The 27,581-nt window shown below is 45.5% G+C and overlaps 3 protein-coding genes and 1 long non-coding RNA gene across 6 annotated transcripts; 2 read left to right on the top strand and 2 right to left on the bottom strand.

Moving 5' to 3' along the window:
- Positions 1-37: 37 nt before the first annotated feature.
- On the top strand, positions 38-11,980 carry stk24a (serine/threonine kinase 24a (STE20 homolog, yeast)). 2 transcript variants are annotated; one of them, XM_076040231.1, is made up of 11 exons: positions 38-623; positions 2,446-2,676; positions 3,801-3,857; positions 3,994-4,102; positions 4,961-5,118; positions 5,882-6,067; positions 6,183-6,328; positions 6,413-6,542; positions 6,632-6,700; positions 6,862-6,998; positions 7,348-11,980. In XM_076040231.1, the coding sequence occupies exons 2-11, from the start codon at positions 2,482-2,484 to the stop codon at positions 7,379-7,381; spliced, it is 1,221 nt and encodes a 406-aa protein (XP_075896346.1). In that variant the 5' UTR covers positions 38-623; positions 2,446-2,481; the 3' UTR covers positions 7,382-11,980. The 2 variants fall into 2 exon arrangements, with proteins under 2 accessions (XP_075896346.1, XP_075896345.1); XM_076040230.1 differs by having other exon boundaries at positions 39-610.
- Positions 11,204-20,521, bottom strand: ino80da (INO80 complex subunit Da). 2 transcript variants are annotated; one of them, XM_076040213.1, is made up of 10 exons: positions 20,280-20,519; positions 18,526-18,772; positions 17,612-18,438; positions 17,371-17,476; positions 17,050-17,274; positions 16,690-16,799; positions 16,396-16,529; positions 15,886-16,133; positions 15,641-15,795; positions 11,204-15,040 (listed from the first exon to the last, which is right to left on the bottom strand). In XM_076040213.1, the coding sequence occupies exons 2-10, from the start codon at positions 18,741-18,743 to the stop codon at positions 14,013-14,015; spliced, it is 3,051 nt and encodes a 1,016-aa protein (XP_075896328.1). In that variant the 5' UTR covers positions 18,744-18,772; positions 20,280-20,519; the 3' UTR covers positions 11,204-14,012. The 2 variants fall into 2 exon arrangements, with proteins under 2 accessions (XP_075896328.1, XP_075896327.1); XM_076040212.1 differs by having other exon boundaries at positions 17,050-17,476; positions 20,280-20,521.
- On the top strand, positions 20,513-21,985 carry LOC142897722 (uncharacterized). The gene is made up of 2 exons (XR_012928482.1): positions 20,513-20,620; positions 20,725-21,985. It is a non-coding gene; the product is annotated as an uncharacterized LOC142897722 (long non-coding RNA).
- Positions 21,008-27,554, bottom strand: LOC142897711 (NADH-ubiquinone oxidoreductase 75 kDa subunit, mitochondrial-like). The gene is made up of 19 exons (XM_076040228.1): positions 27,428-27,554; positions 26,643-26,740; positions 25,696-25,796; positions 25,483-25,590; positions 25,264-25,340; positions 25,067-25,148; positions 24,850-24,980; positions 24,544-24,729; positions 24,322-24,456; positions 24,123-24,237; positions 23,880-24,025; positions 23,672-23,800; positions 23,364-23,493; positions 23,105-23,265; positions 22,856-23,010; positions 22,290-22,465; positions 22,051-22,185; positions 21,867-21,939; positions 21,008-21,528 (listed from the first exon to the last, which is right to left on the bottom strand). Exons 2-19 carry the CDS (start codon positions 26,737-26,739, stop codon positions 21,437-21,439), a joined length of 2,229 nt encoding a protein of 742 aa, XP_075896343.1. The 5' UTR covers position 26,740; positions 27,428-27,554; the 3' UTR covers positions 21,008-21,436.
- Positions 27,555-27,581: the final 27 nt, after the last annotated feature.

Genomic DNA, 27,581 nt, shown 5'->3' with positions numbered 1-27,581 from the left:
TAATAATGAAAAAAAAACCCAACATATTTCTGAATTCTGTAACGTTTAAAAGTGCTGATGACGACTTTAGGCACCGTCTAATAATATTCTTTCTGATTGGCTCCCCGGAAAGCGAAAATGACATTAATCCAAGATGGCGCCGGGCGACAGGAAAAAGTAATGGGAGAATAGAACAACAAGGCACACAACTCTTCAACACCGTGCATGTGTTGACCCTGTGCAGCCATAACAACTTAGACCTTCAGGACAACTTTCGGGAATTGTCAAGCGCGGACTGGAAGACCACATTTGTCTACGGAAGTATAAGTATAGCGCTGTTTGCCAACTACCGGTAGCTGCTGAAGTAGCTAGCCTGGCTAACGTTCGCTAACTGCGGAAGGCGAATGAGGCAGCGAGCTCGGAGTGCGAAGCCGAGCAGACGGACAGTTTCGGAGGAGCGAGTGGCCTCTCCTCTCGTACAAGCACAGGCGTGTCTACGTCTGGGTTCGTGGAGAAAGACAACGTCACGCCGTCGATAAAGAATAGAGAAAAACGAGGAAAGGCGTCATCTTTACTACCGCCTGCCGCCATGGCTCATTCCCCTATTCAGAGTGGGCTGTCGGGGCTTCAGGTAATTAAAACGAGTAAATACGTCATTTGTCGCACTCTTCTACGTTTTTTCTGAAAGCGTCGTCTTGTCGTTTGCTTGAAAGTTTACGTTGCTGCAAATGTCTCTCTCGTTCGCCGCAAACCTCGCATTCTCAAGAGGACATCCTGTTGTCACAACTTGATAACGTTACATGCTAAATATTGAGGTGTCACGTAATTGTAAATGTAAAACCCCGGCTGTTTACTTCGTAAACTGGATTTAAATGTATGTTAAAAGCTGACTTATTCAAAATTTGATGTGTTCTCTGTACTTTTTTTTTCTTCTTAAATTTGTGTGCACTGCATAATTCGGCTGAGTGGTTATCAAGATCTAAGCCTATCAAAGTCTTCTGCAACATCGCAGTGTTTTTTGTTTGTTTTTTTCTTTCCTAGCTTTGCTTGGTGTCATCCAATGCAATGACCCTTGACATTTCTTCAGCGACTGAGCTATCCAACCCAGGTATCTCGGGTTCTGAGCAGGGGGTTAGTCAAAGCTTATGAGTCAGTTCCAAAAATTTGTCACGGCTACGAAACCCCATAAGATGACTATCTTTTGCAAGAACTTCCGATGCTTTGAATTTATACACTTTCTGCACTATTTTTCTTCCAGTCATCAGCTTACACGTCAAGTGAAAGTCAAAAGCAAGTTTTACAGCCTTCAGTTTACCTTAGGTATTTTAAAGGGTATTTAAAATGAGTCCAGGATTATTTAACCCGTTTTTAAGATGCAGCATAACTAACGGCTGCCATGACCACTTGTGGTTTGTGTGTTAATATATAAATCTTTCTTGTTAACGGCTTTGAAAGCTCAAAAATGGGGAAGTACCGGTATCTAAATCGTATGACCCTGGATATTTGTATAGTCACGCTTTAAATTGGTGCTCTTGGGTAATTGCGGCAACTTACTTGGGTGACGGCATGATGTGCATGGTGTTCCTGCTGAATGCACTTACTTGCCTGTGCAAACAGGATGAGTGCATCGTGACACAAACACAGATGTAGAGTGGAAACTGAGCAAACAGAGCCTGTATGTTATTATGCAGTCTGAAGTCTTGCAGTGAGCCTTCTGCCTTTTTGGGTGTGGTGCCTGGATGACACTCAGCTGCACATTTGAGCGATGCAGATGGGGTCACATCACACACACGCTTTTTGAGCGATGTTCGGACCGCTTCAGTTGTCACTGCAAACCTGCTGACTGTGGATATGGCAAGTACATTCCCATCATGTGGAGTCTGTGGTCGCAGCGCCCTTGTTGTTTTTCCCCCCTTTGTTTTTACAGTCGGCCTCCACATTAAAAATTTTCACCTGGATGACTGACCACACCAGTGTTATGACAGCGTTTTGGTTGTGTTGTTTCTACTCTGCTTTATTTGCTCTGATCTCTTTGTCTCGCTTATAAACTCCCTTTGCTATAATATTCAGCTGCCCCCTCTTTGCCAATTTTTCAGAGTGCAGCTGCTCACCGGGCCCATCCATATAGTTTGACTGCCTTGCATTAGCACTTTTACAGGAAACCATTCCCCAGGGGTCCCAAAGCAAAATGCTGTTAGAGGCAAACACCATTTTCTCAGTGCGAGGTTGTATGGCTGCCAATAATAATTTTTATTATTGATTAATCTGATTATTTATATATTAAGTCTTGATAGCCTTGACCCAAACCTCAGTATTATTAATAATATGCAGGGGGTTATTTGGCAAGATTTGAATTTTCATTGTACCACTGTCAGAAGGTTGACCTCCCATTAAGCTTTTTTCTTCTAGTCGATTGCTTCTAAGATGCACCCGCCCCCCTCTGTTTTTCTTCTCTCCTTTGCATAGAATTTCAAGGCAGACCCAGAGGAGTTTTTCACGAAGATGCAGAGGATAGGAAAAGGCTCTTTTGGTGAAGTCTTTAAAGGAATTGACAGACGGACCCAGAAAGTGGTGGCAATTAAAATAATCGATTTAGAAGAAGCGGAAGACGACATTGAAGACATTCAACAGGAAATCACAGTTCTGAGCCAATGTGACAGTCCATTTATCACCAAGTATTATGGATCCTATTTGAAGGTAGGCTACAACCTTAAACACTCAATTATTGATGGACTAGGCTTTCTTTTTTATCTTTGCATATGTAACAGTTGTCAGTTTACAGTTGGTTGCAGTTTTACTGTGCAATCTGCTGTGACAATAAGCATATAAAATGTAAAGCCGTCCTGCGTAAATGTGTCAAACAGCAGAACAAGCACCGCTAAAACCATTCTCAGGTTATTACAGCCGGGCCTCGGTTGCATCAGTTCGCTGCAAATCATATTTTGTAACTTGAGTAGATTTGCAGGCGTGCCACATGTGTTGGTGCTCAGCATGGCCAACACAGCATTTACTATAGTACTTAGCAGAAGTGATGTTCCATTATTAAATTATTAAATGGTGCGGCTGGAAAAAGATCATCAGGCTCATGTTTTTTTTGTGGCGTGTAATGTTGTAGAGGTGTTTGTGTTGGGTGTTGCACGCTGCACATGTTACAAATCTATTTACTGCAGCAAGCAAGGGCCTCCAAGCAGCTTGTACGCAGCAAGGTACAAGCTTTTGAAAAGGTATTAGAAATGAGTCTAGGATAAAAAAAAAATCCCATTTTTAAGATAGAACATAACCAACTGCTGCCATGACCACTTATGGTTTGTGTGTTATTGTATAAATCTGTCTTGTCTCCAGCTTTGAGAGCTCCAAAAAGGGGAAGTGACCTCATCATTTAGTGAACATTATCAGCAGCCAACAGTGTTACTCAACTCACATGTTTTATCTTGAATAAACAATTTCCTGGCTAGTTTGCTTTGCAAAATGAAGCCAGCACATCAGCAAATAGCGTGACAGTTTGTGATCCCAACATGACGGAATGTTTGCGACCTCGTGTTTACATACAGCTCGGAAAAGCCTGTTGTGACATTTCTTAAATTAATTAAATAGTTGGGAAAAAATAGGGAACCTCGGGTGTGGCTGAAGGAAGTGGAGGGAAAGTATCAGATGCTTGGCCCGCATCCGGTTCACCCAGTGATGGAAAACTGCAAAAAAATAGAAAGAGAATAATTAGACATGCATGATCATTTATTTTGTGGTGGTTCCCCTCTTGGAAGCGACTGCACGAGAAGCACTGGGTTCTGTTGTAATAACTTGTTTGAATTTCTGTTTTTTAGGGTACTAAATTGTGGATTATTATGGAATATTTAGGGGGAGGATCAGCACTGGACTTGGTAAGTACGTCCAAATGCAGAAAAGTTACCAGCTTCAGTTGCAACCCATTGCATCAAGTCCACAGCGTGACAAATCTTTGCACAGTGTGTTGCACGTCAAGCCCAGAGTACCTGTTAATTTATTCTCCTCCTCTAGTTGGAACCCGGCGCTCTGGATGAAACTCAAATTGCCACAATTCTGCGAGAGATCCTGAAAGGACTTGAGTATCTGCACTCTGAAAAGAAAATTCACAGAGATATCAAAGGTGAGGCTGCACCGTCTCCGTCTTTCGTCTCGACAACACGTTTCCCTTTACTTCCTAATTGCGCTGAAAGTGGCGTCAGTACGTGTTGGTTTCAGCTCTATTCAGCTGCTGTTGACCGGATTCCAGCTTTGTTAGGCTGAAACTTGCAATGGCGCTAATTGAAAGAGGTGAGGAGTTGCGAGAGCATTATCTGACACCAGACAACTTGAATTTCAGTAAGTGGTCACATGAAGATGGTTGTCAGCTTGACACGTCAGCTGAGGGTTTTCCCTAATGTAGCTCTTGGCACGTTTAAATTCCCAGGGTAAAGATAGACGAATCCAGACGCTGCAGGCTGGCTAAGAAACAATACGTTGTCTTCAGTCTTCAGAGGAGTTGGGTTAACTCTCTAAATCTTTTAACTTATCAAACTGCTATAATGGAAAATAAATAAAGTCACTTAAAGGCAAGAAATGTACTTCTGATACAGCTGGTCCTGAGTATAATTGGAGAATAGATGTACAACTATCAACACAGTTGTTGTGGAGATAAAGTTGCACAAACAACCATTACACACAACCTCACACCATGTAAAGAAAGTCTCATCTGTGTTTTTGTTTTTTTAAAGTCCATGCCAATGTGGACATGATTGCATTCTGCTTACTGCCACTGCGACACTAAATGGAATTTAACCCGTATACATTTTATCAGTGGCACTTATTTCACTGTGCCAAGGGGGATAAAGGTACATTATGTTACATAACACAAATACGATGTTTGCATAATCTAGGCTCAAGCAGTTTAATGTGTAATTCATGAAGATTATAATTTCACTACTGGAATTTTATTGCACCTGCTGACTGTGCCTGCCATCCTCAGCTGCCAACGTGCTCCTGTCCGAGCAAGGCGAAGTCAAGCTGGCAGACTTTGGAGTGGCGGGCCAGCTGACAGACACCCAGATAAAGAGAAACACGTTTGTGGGCACGCCTTTCTGGATGGCACCTGAGGTCATAAAGCAATCCGCCTACGACTCAAAGGTCAGAATTGTCCCGACTCTCATCCGTTGCTGCATTTCCATGACAGTTTTTCGCAGACCAAAAGTGATATTTCTAATATTTCGACAAAGCATAACGAGCCATTGTCACTGGAAGTGAACTGGACCCCATGCTTCACATCCGGTGACGAGTAAATGTGAAAAAAGTGTTTCCATGACCCTTTTGCGATCTACCTCAACATGGATACGTCTGAAAAACCACCTCATGAGAGCGTCAAAACCTTTTATCCATATTTAAGAGGTTTTTCCAAGTTGAGGTGTTTCCATTAGCAGTTTTTTGTTGCCATATTTAGGTTTTTCTAGGGGTCATGGAAACGCAGCTGGTCACGGAATGGTTTTGTGAAGCCTTGCAAACCCCACACTGGGAAATTAAGCTTGCTGTTGGTGTTTCTGCCCCCCCCTCCCAAAAAAAAAGAAAAATCTAAAATTGCTGAAAACATTTTGACGGAAGACGAAGCTCTATGAGATCTTTAAGCCCAAGTGATCTGTAATGTGTTGCAGCTCAGTTGTCTGCGTTTGCATGTTCACGTGAACTTTCGAGAGGCGAGAGACTCGAGTCTAGACTGGGGATGAACCATCGCCTATATATGGCAAAACCACAGAGTTAGTCAGTGCAACGTGATGCCACAGTCTTCAGTTCGAAGAGCTTCCTTAAACACTCTCATGTTGCTCTGGTCATGAGCAAGTCCACCGTGTCTGTGTGAGCTGGTGTGTTGAGGTCCTGATTGGTGGTTGCTGTTGCACAGGCGGACATCTGGTCGTTGGGGATCACGGCGATAGAGCTGGCCAGGGGAGAGCCCCCCCACTCTGAGCTGCATCCCATGAAGGTGCTGTTCCTCATCCCAAAGAACAACCCGCCCACGCTGGAAGGAAACTACAGCAAGCCGCTGAAAGAGTTCGTCGAGGCCTGTTTAAATAAGGAGCCAAGTTTTGTAAGTTCAAAGGACTCGTTATCGCACTTTACAGAGAGAGAGTGAATGAAGCTACTCTTTTAATATCAACTCTTAATTTCTTTTTTTCTCTCTCTCTCTCTCTCTCCCCCCCAAGAGGCCAACAGCCAAAGAGCTTTTAAAACACAAGTACATAGTTCGACATTCCAAAAAGACGGCCTACTTGACGGAGCTGATCGACCGATACAAGAGGTGGAAGTCGGAGCAGTCCCAGGAGGACTCCAGCTCCGACGACTCTGGAGAGTGAGTCTACCGCGGCACTTCCACGGGTGCGCTCAAAATTCTGAGGTTTGCTCGATGAATTTACCCAAACTCCTTCCACGGCAGCGAGCCGGACGGCCAGGCGGACGGAGGAGGATACTCTCGCAACGATTCCTGGAACTTTACCTACAAGGAACCGGCATCGAAGAAGATTGAGAATGGGAACAAACAGCCCGAGGAGGTGGAAATTAAACCGGTGCGAGGCCTTGGTGCAAAGAAAACCTTTCAGTATCCCCTGAATTTTAATCTCACCTTGGGATTGTTTTTATTTTTTTTTTCCCCCAGGTTGAAGAAAGTCCAAAGAGGCCTTTGTCACAGAGCGTACCGACAATCTTTTCCCCATTGTTTACCGAGGTAACAGCCGTACAGGTCCTTAGCAATTTTACCCCTCAAGCCATGAGTGATGCTGCTGCAGAAAAGCAAATATCAGTGTTTTTATTTAGTCAGAAATGACAAAGCAAATACTCGTTATCATTCAACGCTGACTGGTCTCTAAAAACTTGAACTTGTTGCAGTTGAAAGAAAAGGGTGGAACTAGTAACGGGAAGCCCGAGGCTGCCGAGGAGCTGCAAGAAGCCATCTTTCTGGCTGAGGAGACGCACCCGGGGATCTGTGACTCCCTGGTAGCAGAACTCGTCCAGAGACTTCAGAGGTGAGAGGGCATTGATTTATCTCCCGTTGCATTGGATGAAATAAGAAAAAAATATGTTTTGTGTTGTGTTGCATATTCAAGAAGAAGAAAGTGGACGAGGTATCGAGGTTTGGGTACGCAGACCACCGTAGTTCACTGGCAAACTCGGGACGGGTTTGGAGAGCGAAAGACGCCATAAACTAAAGTGTAACCACTTGATGGCGTCGTTTCTTTTCAAAATCTCCAAATATAACACGCTTAGCCGTCAAGCAAAGTTGTGTTTTGGAAAACACTGCCTGGTGGTAGATCTTGGTTGCACACCCCTCTCCCTGGCCCTGCTCCTGACGTGAGTTTTGCTGGTTTCTTGCAGGTTTTCAGCGCCACATGCGGCTGCCGCTCAGTGAGAGGAGCAACACGCAGCTCCGCTCTCATTTCCCACTTGGTTGGCAAACAGACAGACGGACGGAGTCTGTCGGGTTGTTGGCTCTGACAACCACGGCCAGGATGACGCCCTACCCTCCCCTCCCCCCACCAGAAGGTCTTCCATTACTCATTTCACCCGAAGCTACAGCGCGGGCCTCCTCCTTGTCGTGTGTTTATTAAGTGTGGTCCACTCGCTCGCTCGCTCGCTCACGGACGGTCGTCGGCCAGCCAATCAGTGGCCGCCCGCCTTGACTGCCTCCTGCTGTAAGATGTCCCCTTCTTAATACCTCCTTCACTTCCCTTTATTATCCCAAGGAGGAGCTGGTTCTTTTTCTTGTAAGGACTCTCAAATGTTTTTTTTTTTTTTTTTTTTTTTTTTTTATTTAGATGGAAAATTAGATTTTAAAAAAAATATTTTTTTTGGGAGGGGGTGGGGGCTTGGGGGTCGTTTGGTGAGTTTTGAGTTCATCGCCGCCCCCCTCCCCCCTTCCAGCCCAGAAAAGGTACCTTGCCTGATGAACGGTATGCATGTGTGGTGTTGGCTGCGTGAGAGATCCTGCTGTGAAACATGAGTGACGAGTGAGGCTGAAAGCACTCGAACTGAAAACTCAGGTATCCTGCTTTAAGTGGATGGGGTCCTCTGAGGGACGGAGTGGGGGGAGGGGCTTCAGACCCCCCCCCTCTCCGACGACAGTGGGGACGCTGGTTGCCACTGTGTACACAAATGGCCAAAATGCAATCTGTGGGTGAAGGAGTGGATTTTTCTTTTGGAGAGACTTAAACATTGGCCATACAGTGACATTGCCTTTTGCCTTTCTACTCGTTCTTTTGTATATCGGTCCATGATTCATCCAGTCGTCACGTTTTTAGTTCACATCCAATGAACGGCGGCGGATGCCCTTCTTTTGTGTCTTACTATTGATTCATTAGTTGTTGTTATTATTATTTTTGTTGTCGTTTGTTGTTGTTTTACACTCCATGCTGTGGCTGTAATAATTTTGGAGAATGTAAAAAGAAAAAAGAAAAAAAAAGAAAAAAGAGGCTGGACTGCTGAAGCCCCCTCCAGTTTGAAACACTGGACGCCGAGGCCCTGATTCCAAAAGGCCTTCACGTTGCTTTTACTCTGTGGGACTCAACTCCCAACCTTTCTGTTTTCCTTCCGTTCCTCGCGTTTCGATTAGTTAGATAAACTGAGGTTTCGCCCATTCATTCCATTCCCAGGGCAGTGCCATCGTCATTTCACTTTTGTATTTCCGCAGACTCAGTCTTCCTCGGAGCTGCTCGTGGTCCTCGCTGCGTCCTCGGCGGCTCACCTGCAGCTTTAATTGCACTTCAAGTATAAATGCCTTTTGACGAGAAACAAAGTAGCCATAAACAAAACAAAAAAAAAAATACAGTAGCACGAGACTTCTGGCGTTGATGCTATTCAGAAAGAGCGGGGCCCCGTACTCTGGAGTCGGCCGTGTGGCGTCTGGCTCCCCTGCTTCTCACTTGTGCGCTGATTTAACACGAGCAGGAACCTCTCATCGTTGACGCCGCTGTTAGATTTTACATATTGGCACAAGAGCCGGGACGCGACCAGAGGCCAGCGGCAACGGCTAAGACTACTGACAAGGATTTGAAGGTATGACGGCGTAGAGCTGATTGGACGACACCACCCCCCCACCGCCCCACAGGCAGTGTGCGTTGTAGCACACTGCCTCGGGAACGAGCGGCGCGTCGTTGAGTCCCAAGCAGACTTCTAATAGCCTTGGAACAATTGTTAACGAATGGGATGAATAGTTGTCAGCTTTAAGATGTTCAATCAGATTGTGTAAAATGTCTGTTTTTTTGGACTTTTTATTCTCTTCTTTTGTTTTATGCAGAATTACTTAAAAAAAAAAAAAAAAAAAAAAAAGAATATTATGGAGAGGATCAAAAATAATCTTGTCATTCCTTGCAGAGCGTGCGTTCCGCAAATGGAACGGTCGGCTCGGAGAAGTTTGGATCTCATCATCTGGAGACAGATGAGGTATCACGTGCACGGTACGCGACACACAGGGCGAGTTGCTCGTTTTTGGGATTCGCAACGACGGTTGCGTCTGAAGCGGTAGGCGACTCCCATCGTAGCTTCTGGCGTTAGTTGAACAGTCGTGTTTTGAGCTTCGCATTAAGGAAGCCAAGCTCCATTTGACCGAACGGACCCTCCTGCCTGCCTCACGGAATGAAGACGACCAACCTAAACCTGTTCCTCTCATCATGTACAAAAGCCACAGTTACTCAGTCAAACATGTTCAAAGGAATAAACAGAAACTGGCTCCTCCCACCAGGAAACGGTACACGTCTCAGCATTTCAAGTTTTTATTACCGTTTCTCTTTTTCCTGTATTGTTTCCTGCCCCTCTGCGGTGGGGGCTGGGGGAAAAAAAAAGAATCTCAACTCTCTTCTGAAATCTGTCATGTGAAATGTATCATGTAAGACGTCCATAGCAAACCGAGACAATTTCAGTATGACTTGCACCTTTATCCTTCTAATATTTTGCACTTTGCAGAATTGGTTGTTTTTTTTGGTTTTTTTTGGTTCATTTGTTTTTGTTTTTTTTACCCCTTCCTTTTAGCGGTACCTGAAATGGCTTCGAGATAATGTTGCAATCACAAGTTTCAGCCCTTCTGCTCCTCCCCCACCTTGGTTTGTGTGGTGTTTTTGTATGGCAATAAAAGCTGCGTGGTCATCGGGAGTCATTTCTTAGCACAAGCTGGCGCATATTGTAAGAAACTATTTTTATAGCCCACGGGAGCAGTATTATCTGACGGCGTTTGGTTCTGTGATGTTTTCAAGTTTCAGTGAACACTGGATCGCAATCACCTTAACGATACATTTCATTTTGTGGGACTCTGACGAGAACACACATTTGCTACTTTGGGACGTTGCTGTTGGATATATTGAAAGCTGCAAATGATTGCAAATAATAATAATAATAATAAAAAAATACAGTACAAATTTCATGAACGGGTTTTGTTTTGTTTTTATTTATTTGAACTGATTTTTGTCAATGACGTTTGCTTATCCACACCTAAGGTTGAGATTGTATTGGGATACTTTGCAGTATATGGTCTATTTTTCTTTGTATTGACTGAGTGTGAATTGTGGATTGTGATGGCAAATTAAAAGCACATGGAGGGTGAACTGGAAGGTTTTTGCTTCTTGTGAACTGCTGTAAATTTAACATCCTCCTTGGGCCAAATCTCTTGTGACTAAGAATGATTCAATGGTATATGAAAAACAACCTACAATCAAAATGCCATTTGTCAATTGAACAGCGACTGAAGCTACTCTATTGGAGAGTAAATCTGACTCGGTGCTTCACCGGCCTCACACCACCACGGCTCAATGTGTGGGAATTTGGTGTGGAAACTGAAAAAATTGGCCTGCTTGTTTCTCTCTGTGCGCTGTCGGAACCTGACTTGGTTCCACGGGTGAACACTGCTTGTTTCTCTTTGCTCTTCAAGCTCTAATTGAATTTCAGACGACTGCTATCGCACCATGTGATGAGCTTGCTGTGTCGGGATCCCACAACTGAACTGTTTGACCATGCCTGTGTACACTCTCTCTTGCAGTGGGAAGTTCCATTTTATTTTTTTGGTTGTTCATGTTTTAACATTCAAATTTCTGTCCCCTAATGAGTCTGAATTTGAGGTATGCAATTTAATTCTGTCACAATAGGAATTCATTGAAGTCAAATTTTGCAGGTGGCAGTATTGGGTATTGGTCACCGATCAGTTAAACCAGCTCAGTAGTGAAACTGAGTGAAATTAAGACGGCAATAACTCACAGCAAGTTTTATTTATACATCCAAAAACAAAAAGATCAAATTTCTCACACTATATACAGATATTACATACAGTGCTTGTACATTTATTACATAATTTGTACACAAGAAAAATATACATAAAAATGTAAACCTTTGTATACAAAAAATACCTTAGACAAATTAAACAAGGACCAATAACAAAAGGTGACTAGATTAGCTCATCCTATCTTTAAAAACAGTAATACAGTACATTCAATGAGTATAGGAAATTTGTCAGCCATGTCTGAATTCAAGCAGTTAAATGTGCCTAACGAGCCCTGTTTTTGTTCTACTGTGTGTGTGTGTGGCTGCTTTTTCGGGGCGAGTAGACTGGTGCGGTGGCTAATCTCATGCTGGGAGGAGGGGGAACGTACAGCAGTAACTCCTTGCAAGCGTTTTGCTTTTTCCGGAAAATGAATCGTTAAGACAACACTGCGGTTGCTGAGGAGTCCAGGTGTGTCGTGAAAGGGGGAGGGGCTGCAGGTTCTCACTGTTTAGAACTCCATCTCTCTTTGGAAAGGTGGTGGGGCGGGGCCTTCTCACAGCTGGAAAGAGTGTGTGTGTGTAGATTGCGCATAGATGGGGGAGGGGCCGGTGTGTGGCGCAATGGCAGCTGTTCATTTAACGAGCCTCCGAGCTTCAAAAAGAAAACCAAAAAAGAAAACAAGGCGTGACAGACACGGGACCGTGTGGGACACCACGGGCCTCAACTGCTCCTGTGCAAATCTGTGTTGGGAATTAAAAACAAAACCCAATGACTTTAATCTGCTCTGCTGTTCAAACTCACAAACATCTGGTGACACACATAATCTTATTTCTCATACTGCCGACAATCGAGCCAGTGACCATAATTCTAATAGTTTATTATATTACTCTCACATCGAACACTGTCCCCATGCAATCTTACGACTTCTTCCTGGTGTTTCACGGCTGCCAAGACGATTTTCCACTTAAAAACAACAACAGAACAGTAACTTTGATCCCTCGCGTTCATTTTGACAGCCGTTAAAAGACTGGAAGCCTCGTTCCACAAGACACAGGTTCCACTGAACACGTTGCAAATAACAAGTTTGACCCCATTGCTACTCAATAGTTCACCAATAAATCCCAAGATAGCGAGCACTACTCTATAGACCTAAATATTTAACAATGTCCCACAATCTGTAGCGTGTCTAATAAAAAAAAGAGAGCCGCGGTTAAGATGCTGCACAAGTTCTGAGCGGACAGGGCGGGGAGGTTCAGAGTCCGAATCAAATCCCAGGCTTGAATGGTTTAGCTTAAAAAATAATTTAAAAAAAGGGAGGCGAACCCTTGAAGTGCTCAAAACAAAAGAATCATACCCTCTAAATCGCATCCAGTGCCTATTTCGGGCTGAGATTTAATTTTTTTTTCTTTCTGTGTTCCGTCTTTTAAATAGTCCTGAAAAATTAATCTTATGACTTTTATGATGCATGAAAGTCATTGATGACCATTTCAAACGTGGACCAGAGAGCACCTTGGAGAGTAGACACTTAAAGTCCCTGGATTATGCCATCGTCACTCCTACCGTTAACACTGAAACTCCTCTATTGAGCCTTTCCAGTAACAAAAAAATGTACTCAGCATGACCCAAAAGAAGTTCGGCTGACCTGATCGGTGATCTGCATGACTTCAGAGTGAAGCTGCTGCAAAAGTGAGACAAACAGCAGATGGATGAAGAGGCCTATATATATATATATGTATATATATATATATATATATATATTTATATTCATATGTATATATATTCCTGATCTGGCCTTGTATTCAGCCAGCGGCGCTACATGTGATGAGACCAGTAGTTGCGGTGATAGAGCCGCGTTGATGTACTTATTGCTTTAAGAAACTGTTAACCTTCAAGTGTCTACTAGGCCTCTCAGAGTCCCGCGACCAAGGCTGAGGTCAGAGATTCTGATGTCTTGAGTGAAATACAGACAGAATGAGCACATATACAGTATAGACACACACGCGCACGCACGCACGCACACACACACGCACGCACACGAGATATAAAAAAACAGCTGCTTAAAAGTATTTTTGGAAAATTTATGCGACTGTGAAATCCGACGTAGTAAGATTCTATAATACGATAACAGTTAAATAGCTGGAAAGGTTGACGGGAGACAGGTGTGAGGGTGGTGGTGGTGGTGGGGGGGGGGGGGTGACAGAAGCAGCGGCGCAAAACATCGTGTGGGTTTTTTTTCTCTCCTTTTTTTTTTGTTTTTTTTGGAAATGATGCAATGGCCATCTGAGCAAGGCAGGGTGCAGCTGATCGTTTGACCCGACCGAAGCGAAATAAAGCGAGCGCTGACCGAGGCGTCTCCACGTGGGGGCGTTTTTGAGCACTGTGACACGTTGATCTCTGCTTACGTAGGTCCTTCCCGCTAAGTTTCACCCGTTTCTAATTTTCACCGCCCCTCCCTCCTCCCCAACCCAGTCCCTCTTCCCCCTCCCCCAACCCGCTGACCTGAACCGCAAAGGCACGGGGCGAGTGGACTCGCGCGGTGCTCACGGTCCCGGTGGTGGCGAAGAAAAACAACACAATGCTAAAGACAATTTGAGGTTGTGCAAATTGGTTATTAACGAGTGCACACACACACACACACACACACACACACACACACACACACACACACACACACACACACACACACACACACACACACACACACACACACACACACACACACACAGGTGAGGGGGTCAATTTGGAGCCTGCCGACCGGACCGTGAGCGACCTTGCGTGTCCACCTGCCCGCTTGCGTTTACTTTTGCGCGAAGGGCGGCGCGGCGCTGTTGGCACTTGCAGCGGCGGCGCTGCTGACGGCGGAGAAGCCAGCGGGGGGCGCCGTGGAGCTGTGGCTGGGCTGCACGTCCTTGGGAATGCCGCTGTGGGAGGCCAGCTGGTGGCCGAAGGCCGCGCTGAACTGAGGGAGCTGCTGCTTGGGCTGCGCCGAGGACGACGAAGAGGAGGAGCAGGTGGAAGAGGAGGTCAGGAGGTCACGGGAGGACGCCGAGGGGGCCGCCATGGGCTGCAGCGTGACCGAGTGGGTGGTGGTGGCGGGGGGCGTGGACAGGGAGGTGGAGACGTGCAGGTGGCTCTCGGCTCCCATCAGGTTGCCGAAGTGGGCGGGGTCGGCCAGCGGCAGCGGGAGGCTGCTGCTCCAGGAGGAACGCGGTGGCGGCGGCGTCTCTGGCACCCCGCTGAGGGAGACCTCCAGCAGCAGGGGGGCGTCGGCCTGGAAGGGGGCGGCGTGGGGGGAGGATATGTTGTCGCTGTATGGCGACGGGACGTGCTCGCTGCCGTAGCGGCCGCCCTGCGAGGGCGACGACGTGGACGACGCGAGGCCGTCCGACTTGGCCAGGACGATGGAGGCGTGCGCCCGGGGGAACGTCCGCTCGGCCGCCGAGGTCTGAGTGAGCAGGGCGGCGGCGGCAGTGGGCGGGACCGCCACCACGAAGGAGGAAGAGGCAGCCGACGGCCGGCTGACCGACTGGGACGGGGGCGAGGGAGGGAAGTGGGCGTCGTCGGCCGACTGCAGGAGGTTCTCCTCCAGCTCCAGGCTGGTGAAGTTCTCCGTGTTGATGCGGCTGCTGAGCAGGTCGCCCATCCCGCCCGTCTGGACCGGACCCGGGAACACGGCCATGGAGCGGTGGTCCACCGCCTCGGAGGAGGCCAAGTCCCCCATGGAGGTCAGGCACACCAACGAGTCCGGGTAGGAGTCCATGGCCTGCAGGGCGCGCACCAGCTCCTCAGCTTCCTCCGTGGTGGGCAGCAGCTCCCCGTTTTTGCCTAAACACACACACACACACACACACACACACACACACACACACACACACACACACACACACACACACACACACACACACACACACACACACACACACACGTAAGGATGCTGACGACACATTTCACACTTGCAGTAGTTCCATGCTTATTTTCACGGGCTTCGACAAAGTACAATTGCAATTTGCAGGTGTTTCCATTGAATGCTGTGAAGCGCATAAGCCGTAATTCTCGTAAAAACTCGTCCCGTGACAGCATTTTGAGGAGGATGGAGGTTAAATCTACATTCTACATTACATTCAATTTTCGCTGTCAACAACGCTTGTTATATTTTTCTCTTTGATTACTTGTAAAAAATATTCTGTCTCCTCCGTCCAAACATAATGCATCATTTTCACTTGAGGTGAACTGGTCACGTGACCCCGCACGTCAGAACGATGAACAAATTTTCTATAATTCCATGACTTTTCCAAGCCTAGAAAATGGCATGTTTTTTAAGACTTTTCCAGGTTTTCCATGACCGTCTGGAAGCCTGCACTTGTGACTTGTGTGCATGCAAGACAAACCGCTGCTGCGGGGAGGAAACAAGCTGTGCCAGCGAACCTTCGAACAAGTCAAAGTCCTGCAGGTCGTCGGGCAGTCGGGGTAAGACGTCGGAGAAATCCTCTTGGTTCAGCTCAAGGTCGTTTGGAATGTCTGCCATGTCGTTGGTGATGTCATCGGGAAGCTCGTCCGCGCTCAGCTCAGGCGTCGAAGGGCTGACAGAGAAAAGAAGAAAGACGTTTAGTTTCCTAACCTCAGGACCTTAAAGGCAGGTGACACGGCAGCGTCGCTGGGGCGCGGCAGACCTGATGCTGGCCTGCGACGGCATGGCGAGGCTCGTGGAAGGCATTCCCAGGTTCCCCTGCGGCAGCGCCGGAGGGATGGGCTTCTGGGGCCGCCGCGGCCCTCTCCTCCTCTTCTTCTTGTGTTTTTTGGTGAGCGCCGGCGGTTTGGTCTTCTTGCGTGGCTTTCGCTGCTGTTGCTGCTGCTGCTGCTGCTGGTGGTGCTGCTGGTGCTGCACTCGTCGGTTGCTGTCCCCTCGCAGGAAATTATCCTTTCAGGAGGAGAATCAAAGAGCGCTCAGCGCAAGAACAACAAAGCAGGCGAGGGTCTTTGCTCCAACAAATGGAAGTGACGATCCTGTCTTGTCTGTATGCAAAAAGTCACTGCTGCCAGACGTTGGCTTAAAACAAATATTGAAATGGCTTCCGAGTTCCTTTGAACAGTTTTTTTTTTTTTGTCTTTGAGCAAAAGTAAATGAACACTAAATGCATGATGTATTATTACGATCATTTGACTTTCATTATTTTGCCTACCATTTTTTTGGCATGCTCGTCGCAGAGGGGCGTCTGGTGCGTGATGTCAAACACGGGGATGGAGCACTGCTGACCGTCTGCAAATTTGGCTGTGCAGCTAGCGAAGAGCTGCTGGGAACGATTCAAAAGAATGTCTGCAGAGAACAATGAAGGAAACCACGTCGAACAAACGAGAGGTTTGGGATTTGTGCCACACGGCAGCGTGCGATTAAAAATAAAATTCAAAGACCCCGGCTATTTTTCTCCCCCCTTGCAGCAAGCGGCAGAATGAACAGCAATGTGGCGAAAGGATACGCTGAAAGCAGTGCTGGGTGAAAGGCAGAGCCCTGTTGCTGCAGGCCTGGCCCTTTGTGCTGCCAGTGCAGGTCACCGTGTCTGCGTTCTGCTGCCTTGCTGGAGCCACACTGTGGAGACACACACACACACCTCAGACTTGAGAAAAAAAAAGGTGACTACCACTACGACTGAAACCAAGCGTGTGAATTTCGCAGTACATGCCAGTTAGTCCTAAAGCAGAGTTTGCTTGTAATATTTGATACACAAGTGAGAGGAACCCCGCAAGGTGCAAGAGTGAAGATCTGTGGCTGACAAAAAAAACAAACAACATGCATCCACATCAGCTCAAAGTGGAGTGATGCAACATTTTGCGAGTACCTTGGTGAGTTTTGAGAGGCACCGCGCAATTCCTGGATCAGCTGCCCGGCGCTGTCGGGGTTCCTACTGGCGGCGTGCAGCAGGGCTTTGCGGAAGGCGTAACGATATCTCTTTTGGCGAATGCTGGCCCTCTCCTGCCTGCACATGTGTTTGTATTTCTCCTGGAGGTACGAGCAAAGCCTCAGTAGCCGCGTCCTTCTCGTGGAACCATTGTCTTCGCCCAGCCTTTTCAGAAACACAGCACAACACCCACTGTGAGGAGCAGTGTGAAGAAGTTGTTGATGTACGTGGTGGTGTATATATACATATTCAGTTGCTAACCCATTGTGTGGCCTCCAGGAGTTCTGGAAAGGAATGAGTCTATCCGTGTCCTCCTCCTCGTCATCGTCATCAACGTCGTCGGCACTGTCTTCAGACCAGTCTAACCCTAGAGGACAAGTTGTTGGAGAAGCCGTTAGACCACCACATCAGGTAAAATATATAACGTAGCATTAGCTTCTGTCTTTCTCGTCAGTGCTTAAATGTCGGAAGAACTTGTGTGAAATGCATTTAAATCAAGCACCTAGGTGTGGAAAGAGGTCGCTGTGCTCCCGCTGTCTCTTGGCACAGAGCTTCACCAGATGTTGCAGCCGGGCCAGGCAGCTGGCAGAGGGAGAGAAGGCAGCAGGGCGCATGACGACCACGTGCCGCTGATTGGTGCCGCTGCCGCCGCCGCTGCTGCTGTCCTTGCAACTGGCAGGCAAGTGAGGCGCGGTGAAAGGCATTTTCCTGCAGAGCGACGGCCCAGAGGGTGGTTGCGCGGGACTGGGCGCTGCATTGGCGGGTATCCCTGGAGGCAGATAGTTGACCGCCTGAGGTGGTGGTGGATTGCATAATAGACCCTGCTGCTGCCCGGGAAGGACGAACGAAGTGACGCTCGGGTGCTGAGGTGGCTGAAGGCCTGCTTGCTGCTGCTGCCGTGGGAGGTGGGAGTGGAGGGGCGGGTGGGCAAGTGGCACAGGGGAGGGACTAAAGTGCTTGGGGGGCGACTGGAAGAAGTTCGTGTCATAGCAGATTTTCTGGTTGAGCATGAGGCGACTCTGCAGTTTCTTCTTGATGGCGCTGCCCTTCCGAGCGGTGCCCACCTCCTCCCCGTCTGTGTCGTCCTCGTAGAAGGCAAAGGGGTCCAGAAGTTCCCCATCGCGGAGTGGTAACAGGCGTGTGCAGGGAGGTGATGGCGGAAGTTCGTCGACGCCGTTGGAAGATTTGAGAGCGAGTGAGGGCACGGTTATGTTGAAAGCCACTGACTCCAGGTGCGCCCGGGAGCGCATTTCCTCCAGAGTGTCGTGTTTCTTTTTCCGTTCCTTCTTTGGGATGAATCCCAGAACCTGCAGGTGGCTGTTACAGTATCTGGAAATCAAAAACAAATTTATAAATGTACAGATATTTCTACACGGCATTGTAGAATATGCCCCAAATACACACAGTCATACACACCTACGGTCCTCAGACTTGGGGATGGGGTTGGTGCACCGCTGGCTATTGTACTTGGCCACGTATTCACATTGCTTGAAGGGGGCTGTCTTGTCCTCCAGGACATGCCGGATGCAGAAAGCATAGCCATTTAGTCTACGCTGCTTGCAGAGCTTGGGGCTGTACGAGCACAATGGCTTATTGTCCGCCTCTGAGAAGTGTATGTGTTTGCCTTCGTACATCACGTGACTCTTGTCCTTGACAACATCAGCTGATGGGATAAAGTCAGGGGAGACCTCAAAGTTAGAGCAGTGACACTTCACATGAAGGAGGGTTGAAATCAGGAAAATGTGCATCTCTACAACAGGTGATATGTCACTGATATGGATACAAGTAGATAAAGTGCTAAGCAGTGTAACAGAGGAAATTTATATTTCTTTATTTATCTGTCATTGTACAGCTAGAATGCAACTTCTGAACCACATGTCAGGAGAAAATCAAACATTGTCGCAAAATCCTACAACTTCACCATCTGGGCACATGATGTTTCTGATTATTAAACAATCGTCTTTCCGCGCCGTTTAGAATTGTGTGTTCTTAAACTTGACGAACGAATAAAGTTCTGTCAGCGACATTCAACAAAAGCTTGGTGGAAGCAGAATTAAACCTTCATCTGCCAGCTAAAGTAACTAGCAAGAAAGCATACAGTTGCTATGATGTAGGTATCGCCGCACGCTTGATGAAGTCGTCGGAATCAATTCCGCACGACCGCTCTTTTTTAAACGCAGTGCTAAGAAAATAAGGTGCAAACGAAAGCTGTGCTACAAGTTTATCGCGATTCACTGTAACGTCTACGACAACTTTGGTGTTAGCTTCTCGCTAACTTCAACCGCTACTTTTAAGTCTGATATTGCGATAAATTTCGTTTGTGATCCAAGTATGCCAAGGGTTTATTGACAATAAGCGGGAAAATGTCCCTCGCATTGATACGACTTAAGGGTAAATACGGAAACTGGGCAATTTACGAGAAGTAACTAGCGTTCGCCAATGTACTCGTTAAGGTTCCTGGAATAGCTTAGCATGTAAACATTAGCATGGCATATGTTTAACAAAAATGTATTTAAGCATGTTTTGTTTCGCATGGATGGCTGTCTCAGCACACAAGACAGTTTGCAATCCACCACCACTCAAGAACTCAAATCATTATCACTATCCAGATAAGAAAAATAAAAGTAAGTTGCTGAGCAGCTAACGTGCTATCGCGGCTAAAAACACACATTAGTAGGCGGTAGCTAACCAGGAAACGGAAACATCCGCAAGTAATGCTGTACTTTCAATTCTGTTTTATTTTGGAAAATATAACTATAAGCATTGGCAGCCAGTTTTAGCTTTAGTGATTAGTTACTGGACTTTGGCGAATGTACACATAATAAATGTATGACCAAATACTATCAAACAAAGGGTCTACAACCGAGGCTTAAGGCCTGTCTCCAAAGGCCGTTGACGATCGATGGTGACGATTAGCTACTAACATTACGTAATGTAAAATTAGCGCAACACCAAACCTAAGGTTTTAAATATACCAAGATTTCTCACAAATATTAAACCATTTAGCCATTTTATACGACCGAAACTTTGAAAACACAAGTAATTAACTTTAAAAGGCCTTTTAGCCTCAGTAGCACACCGGTCTCCAGTTGAGCGGCACGCCCGGTTGAGAGTAGCGCAGAGCGGTATACTAGGCAATCGAGAACGAGGCTGTGTACGATTTCGCTTACCTTGAATGGGTATGGGCTGTGTATGGTATTCGCTCCAGATAGACGGCCGAAATGTCTATTAGAATCAGCTAGGCTACTCGTGCATCGATATTCGAGATAGTATACTAACAGTGATCTTCACAGAGGTCGGTGTATCTTGAAATAAGGTTGCATGTAAATATAGGCTATCCAGAGCAAATTTCAAGCAGAAGGTAGGCTGCTGAGGATATTTGTTGGAGCCACAGCAGACTCCTCACAGCACCACTACAGGCACTGCGGGGACATGACAACAGTCCTCTCAACAACAACAACCTCTCCTACCATATTGGAAATTCAACTTTGTTAAAAAATCACCACATTTTGTGAGTATGATGCACATCTTATCATCGGAACTGTGACAACGTGTGCTTAACACAATGTCCTAATTGGCTTTGCCAATTAAAACATGTGCGTTGTGGCATTTTAGCTGACAGGTCCAGTAAAGTGTCAGTGTTAAAAAATCCACCTACACCACGGCTACCGTCTTCCATATGAATGGCTTAGAAACCCTGCACACTGTCGAGAGCCGTTCACTGATGATGGAACACATACGGTACAGAGAGAGGTGCAACAGAATTTGTCACAGTCACACCAATACAAAAAATAAGCAACCACAAGCATTTGTGAAGTTATTAATAACAATATACTGTGGTTGTTGCATACTTCTTTAAAAAAAAAAAAAAAAAAAGAAAAGAAAAGAAAATCAAGAGCACAATATCATAACGATTTAATCAATTAGAGTTCAGCAACATAAATATTTATTATTAAGTATTACACAAAGGCTACATTTAAAATATTATTTACTACACAAACTTTTAGGAAAATATATCAATTTAGTAAATAACAAGATCCCATAAAAGTAGATACATTTGGGAAGAAAATTAATTTTAGATCTTTGGTCACACCAACTAAAAGCAGAGGTTTTGAAACAAGTGGTAATCTATGCTGGTTCAGTTTATAGATTATGCATTTTGTGCAAGTTAATGTACTCTATATATAAATATACTGATTTTTTTTTCCCCCAAAGTGCATAGATGATGAGTCATCTAATGTAGGGAGGAATAAGTGCAAATAAATAGGTTCCTAGGAATGTGCAAATAATAATGTTGTGCGTTCGACACATGGCTATCCACTGCACTCTAGCATATGGCTGGCTCATCCACAGCTTGTGCCCCCTCTGTGACAGCTTTCACGCACTTCGCCATTGTCTGGGAGGCTCTGCTTATTGGATCTGTTGGTTGAAATTGCAAGGAGATTTAAAAGTCATAAGTAACACCTTAAACCAATGTACAGGTAAAACTCAATTCAAAATTTTACTCACTTAAAAAACACTCAGGGGGAAGAGTCTACTCCTTTGCAAATTAATTTAAATTAATATACATGAAGAAAAATCTAAATTTCAATTAGAAGACTAAAGCCTAAAAATAATGTAAATAAGATTAAAATCCTTGTGACACTACTAATGAAAACTTAGTGTTATTTAAATATTTAAATATTGATGTCCTGCAAGTGACATTGAAAAAAGTGGACTATCGTAAGAGAGTAGACCTCCAATGGACAGTGGCCAACCTGTCATAAAGAAGTCCTTCAGAGTGAGCTGTGGAGGGACTAACAATCCAGCAAGGTTTGCCTGGTTCACTGCCTGAAATAAGAGAAATTAGCTATGACAATGTCCAGTTCCAAACAAACTTTTTTATTGACTCTGCCAGTTTAATAAAATAAATGCTGTAATAAAAAATAAAAAAAAACTGACCATGGACAGTTCGTGAGCCTGACTAAAATAGTTGGCCTCCTCAACGTGGTCGTAGCGCACCAGGCTGGGTGAAACTTCGGCCAGTCTGTCACGTACCTCATCAAGGGTGTCATAGGGCAGTGTCACCCCAGCAAGCTTTCAACACAGGGACAATTTTAATGTATTAATTGCCAATGCTTACTGATGTATTATCTAATAATTTTAAGACTGTTTAGATTGTAAAGATTGTTTTTCTGCACCTCAGATATGGCTCTGATGATCGTCCAGTCCTCCCTTGCCAGACCCGGGGCAGTGACAGCCACTTTGGTCTGCTGGGCACGGCCTTCGGTGTTCATGTAAGTGCTACATTTCTCAGTATATGCAGCGCCAGGAAGGATGACATCAGCCATTGGTGCACCAAAATCACCATGATGACCTGGAAGGTAAAACTGCCAGAGCATTAAAACTGGGAGGGGCAAAGCTGACACACTTTCTCCAATAGTCCATACTGACATTAATTGTGGTTGTCATTTCAACAAGAGATATCCCTTTATGTTGATGTTTTAACATTTGCAAAATGTGTTTTACCCTTTATATAAATTTTTTAATCTGTGTGTAAATAGATTATTATTATTATTAGGCATGAAGCATTGCTTCACTGCCCTGTCCAAGTCGTTATACTGCAACGTTACGTAACAGTTCTGTAGCTTGGGCGTCTTTCCTTTTTCCTCCTATCAGTACATAACAAAAAAGAGTGCTGCCTCCATTGCATGCCATGCATAAATTAATGAAAGCGCTTCTATCGCTGTGCTGCAAATGTGCTGACCTTGATAAATTATGAAGCTATCCTTTGGGAGGTCTTGGCGCGTAATGCAACCAGCGTCAGCTCCAAGTAGGAACAGAAGTTTGGGTGGGTTCATTCTGATAGCGTCCACCCCTGGCTTGTACCCAAGATCTAAAGCAGCCACCTGACTCGCAACCCTGGAGACACAAAATATATCAGTGGAAACTCTTCTTCAACATTATCTCGCAGCCGCAACTACCCAAATAATTTCTACATAAAACGGCCTGTGACCTGTGAAGTACGTTGAGGACCTTCCATGTGTTGTCTACGCCACTGCTGACACGTGCATTCTGTGCAATGGCGGACACAGCAGCCATCACTGCAGCAGCATCCTCACTCTGCAGGCAGCTGCTTCCCACCACCACGACAGGATACTTGGCTTCAGCCAAGACCTGCGAGGGCACAAGCAGGCAGAGAACACTGGAGAGGGTGAGACAACAATGTTTGATGCTAACTTTTCATTATATAACTGAGAGAATCAGACTGTTACCTTGGAAAACTGATGGGTTCCTGATGCAATTTCTTCAAGAATCTTGGCAGAGTCCCCAAGATGCTCATATGTGTAACTTAAGTCAATTTCCTTTCCTACCAGAGCCACTTGCAACTCATTGTGAAGCCAGCTGTAAAAAGAAAAGGAAAAAATAAATAAATAAAACAAATCAGCATCTTCAACTTGAGTGATTTCTAATTATAGAATTAGACAATTTATGTTTAAGATCATTTCAATTATGTTAATAGTTTTAATTTAGTTCTGCAATGTTTAGGTTACCACCACCACCTGTCAAGCACATGGCTTACCTTTTTCTGATACGTGCATTGAACAATGGGGCCTCATAGCGGGGGTTGGTTCCGATCAGAAGCAGGAGGTCAGCCTGTTCAATGCCACTGATTCCAGTGTTGAGGAGATAGTTGGAACGCAGGTCAGATCTGAAGGACAGATGGAAAATTCAACATCGGTTGACCAGGCACTGTCCTGTCTTCAGTTTTACTCTCTCTTCGTTCCTACCCGGCCCCAGCCATTGGAAAAGCCTCTTCCGTGCACAGGTTGTCACTGTTGAAACGATTCAGCAAATCCTTCAGGGAAATGAGAGCCTCTGCATCCGCCAGGCCTCCAGCAACAGCAGCGATATCGTTTCCTTCAACTCCTTGAAACTAGAAAGGAGTGCAAAGGAATGAGCAGAGCCAGGATTTAGTTTAAAGAGGTTAATAAAAGTCTCCCACTCAACGAATAAGTTAACAAGTGACATACTGCTCCAGCAACTTGAGTCAGAGCGTCTTCCCAGGATGCTGGTACCAACTGCCCAGATTTGTTTTTCACCATGGGCTGAGTGAGTCTCTGCCTCTTGAGTCCATCGTAAGCAAACCTGTCGAAAAGGAAGCAAGAGAGACATCAGCAAACAAAATAGACAAATGTGTGTCTGTGAAACGTTTCTATGAACGAACAGCACCTGGTTTTATCTGAGATCCACTCCTCATTAATATCCTCATTGAGACGTGGTAGAATTCTCATCACCTCGCCTCCGCGAGTGCTCACCACGATGTTACTGCCCACTGCGTCCAGAACATCAATTGACTCAGTTTTCCTGTAGAGCACCAAGGAAACTTCTCAAAGTAGAATTCAAAACTGAATTTTTAATAGAGGAGCGGTGAAAGTTATTTAAAAGTGAAACCTGGTTTCCCATGGGCGAGCAGTGAATGCATATGGTTTTGAGGTCAGAGCCCCGACTGGGCAAAGGTCAATAACATTTCCAGAAAGCTCTGACATGAACATCTTCTCCACATAGGTGCCAATCTGCAGGTCATTGCCTCGGCCCGTGGTGCCTAGGTCCTCCACCCCTGCAACCTCACTTGCAAAGCTGTTTAAAAAAAAAAAAAAAAAAAAAAAAAAAATATGTATATATATATATATATATATATTCAATTTCCAATGTTAGACACTAACCTAATCTTAACTGACTCAATCATGTGATACCCACCGTGTGCAGCGGGTGCACTGGATACAACGGGTCATGATGGTTTTGATGAGAGGACCAATGTTCTTGTCCTCCACAGCTCTTTTGCCCTCCGTAAAGCGGCTGCGGTCACTGCCAAACTGCATTGACTGGTCCTTTAGAAAAGGAATAGGTTAAAAAAAAAAATGCTGTCTCTTCTGCAAACTCTCAGGTTGATTGTTAACATGATGAGTATCTCTACCTGCAGATCACATTCTCCCCCCTGATCACAAATTGGACAATCCAAGGGGTGGTTTGCCAGTAGAAATTCCATCACACCCTCTCTGTCAGTAAAAATAATTTTTCAGGTTAAACAAGTAATTGTGAGGTCGGTCTTTAAAAGGGGTGATTAATCACAGAACCTCAAAGAAAACAGTGACATCCTATCTTCTGTCCTACCTAGCCTTTCTTGTTTTGTCAGAGTGGGTTAAAATGTTCCAGCCTTTCATCACTGGCATGGCACAAGCAGCCACCGGCTAAAAAGGGAATTGAAAGGGGGGATTGAGATTGATATTATAAAGAGGCTATGCTGTGTTCATGCCTATTGTGATTTTAAGTAATTCTTGAAATCATACAAGAAAACAAACACACATTTACTGTGTGCTGTCTAAAGCATACCTTAGGGACTTTCTCAATCTCCACGAGACACATGCGACAGTTTCCAGCGACCGAAAGTCGCTCATGGTAGCAGAAGCGAGGAATCTGGACTCCTACCTTTTCACATGCCTGGAACACAATGAAGTTGAGTAAGTAACTGAAACTCTTTTTTATATAGCACCCCTCCCAGTACAGAGTGCACATCTCTTTGTATTGCTCTTACATGCCCTTTACCTGCAACACGGTGGTACCTGGCTCCACCATGACAGGCGTCCCATCCACAAACACCTCCAGCAGGTTACTGGCAGGTGCCGTTGCTGTAGCTGCAGTGCGGGCTTCAAGCACAAAATATTTTTTAAGGTGCCATACTATGGAAAAATTCATTTTTCAATAATTTGTCTTCAGCCTGTCAGCGAACTCTCCAAAGAAAATACAATTTCAACTTATTGTTCTGCAGTTTTTCAGAAAGGCCATGTTAAAACATAGAACTAGAAACCAGCCCTCTGTGACACCACAATGGGAGTTGCCTCCTTATTCGCCCCTCTTATGTGCATTTTTTTTTAATATCCGCTATATCTTAAATTATTTTTTGTAAATTCCCAAGCAGTCCACTTGTGTGCACTGGGTATGCATGCATAATACCATAATGGGATTAATAAAGGGACAATGTTATCTTATCACCACCCAGGTGTCCATTCTGCCCTCAGGCGTCATAGCCACTGAGCACTTAGCCTCCATCAAGTATGTGAGCTTTTTTCTCTCAAAGATTATGAACAGAACAGCTAAATGTCTGGAATCTCAACATAGCAGATCTTGAAATGTGCACTGAATGAGACTTTAAATATAAATACTGTGTTGACATGAGTCAATAATGTGTAGGGTTTTTGTTTGTTTTTTTTTCTTGTATTGTTTAAGAGGAATTTCCCACGTATTGAGAAACTAACACGCTGTTGCTGCCAAAAAAAGAGGCAGCAACAGCCTGGCACCGGCTGTGGGAGCTGGCACGGCTGTAATCCTGCCCGCTAACTAATCCAGCCGCGGCGGCGGCGGCGGCGACAGGGCGGGAGGGTTCTGCCTGATGCCCCCTTAAACATCAATCTGTTGCTCATTAGGAATACAAGGGTCATTGTGAGGACGGCACAGCACGATCAATTAAAGCAGCGGACCAATGTGTTACTTGCCATTGTGACTCGCAGTGGTGGCGGCGGCGGCGGCGGCGCCTCCCCTGGCGATGGCTGCCGGGTAGAGACTCCGGCTAACGACGGGCAGACGGAACATGCTGAGAGAGGCGTATAAAGAGAGGCGGTATCCCGTGTTAAAGTTTAACTCCTCCGGCAGGCCCCCTTTCTCAAATAGGTTTAGTTCAAGGGTTTAGATGGAGGTTTGAATCAGGAAAAAAAAAATGAAATAGACAGCACGCCGATACAGCGACACCATAACACGGGGGTGTCTTGATTCCTAGCCCCCCTGCTTCCGGGTGGTCTGTTGCGTCTTTAGGCAACAAGACAGTCCGCGTCATCCGTATTAGTTACACTTGCACAGGTGCCAACACATCCTTAAAATGCAAATTGAACGGTTGGGTGCTGATGAGACTGCTCGTGTGACGTTTTGAAACAAGCTATCTGACGTGCGCAGCTAGCCATAGCAATAATCTGACGTACCGGCTGCCTACTTCTGGATAAATGAGCTAACGACGTCACATTATAATCATGCCATAATCAATTACAACTCAAGACGACTTTTAAAAAAATATTCGTATCGTTGAATTCAGACCGCAAACATGGCAACCCTGCTATTATCAAATGTGTCGACAACAGTATCCCGGATGGTTGTTGTTTTTTCTTCTCTTCTTCTTCTTCTTCTCCTCAGATTGTTTAAAGTGAATTGTTGGCGATTATGCACCGATGCTTGAAATGATCTTCTTTACTGTTAACATGCGTTCGAATTATGGTGTCTCGTTACTTACCTTTCCGCTGTCTGTCCTCATGAGACTGCTCGCCACACAGATTGCGCACTGTCTTGTTATTGTGCTGCGTCACGGATTAAGTAATCCCGTCAACTACAGTAATCCAAATATACAAGCCTTTTCTTTTCTTTTTCTTTTTTTTTTTTAAATAGCA

This window comes from Nelusetta ayraudi, unplaced genomic scaffold (genome assembly GCF_046127955.1).
Source record: "Nelusetta ayraudi isolate G7.1 ecotype Tasmania unplaced genomic scaffold, CSIRO-AGI_Nayr_v1 ptg000060l, whole genome shotgun sequence".
Taxonomy (NCBI): Eukaryota; Metazoa; Chordata; class Actinopteri; order Tetraodontiformes; family Monacanthidae; genus Nelusetta; species Nelusetta ayraudi.
This window is presented reverse-complemented; position numbering and strand designations above follow the sequence as displayed.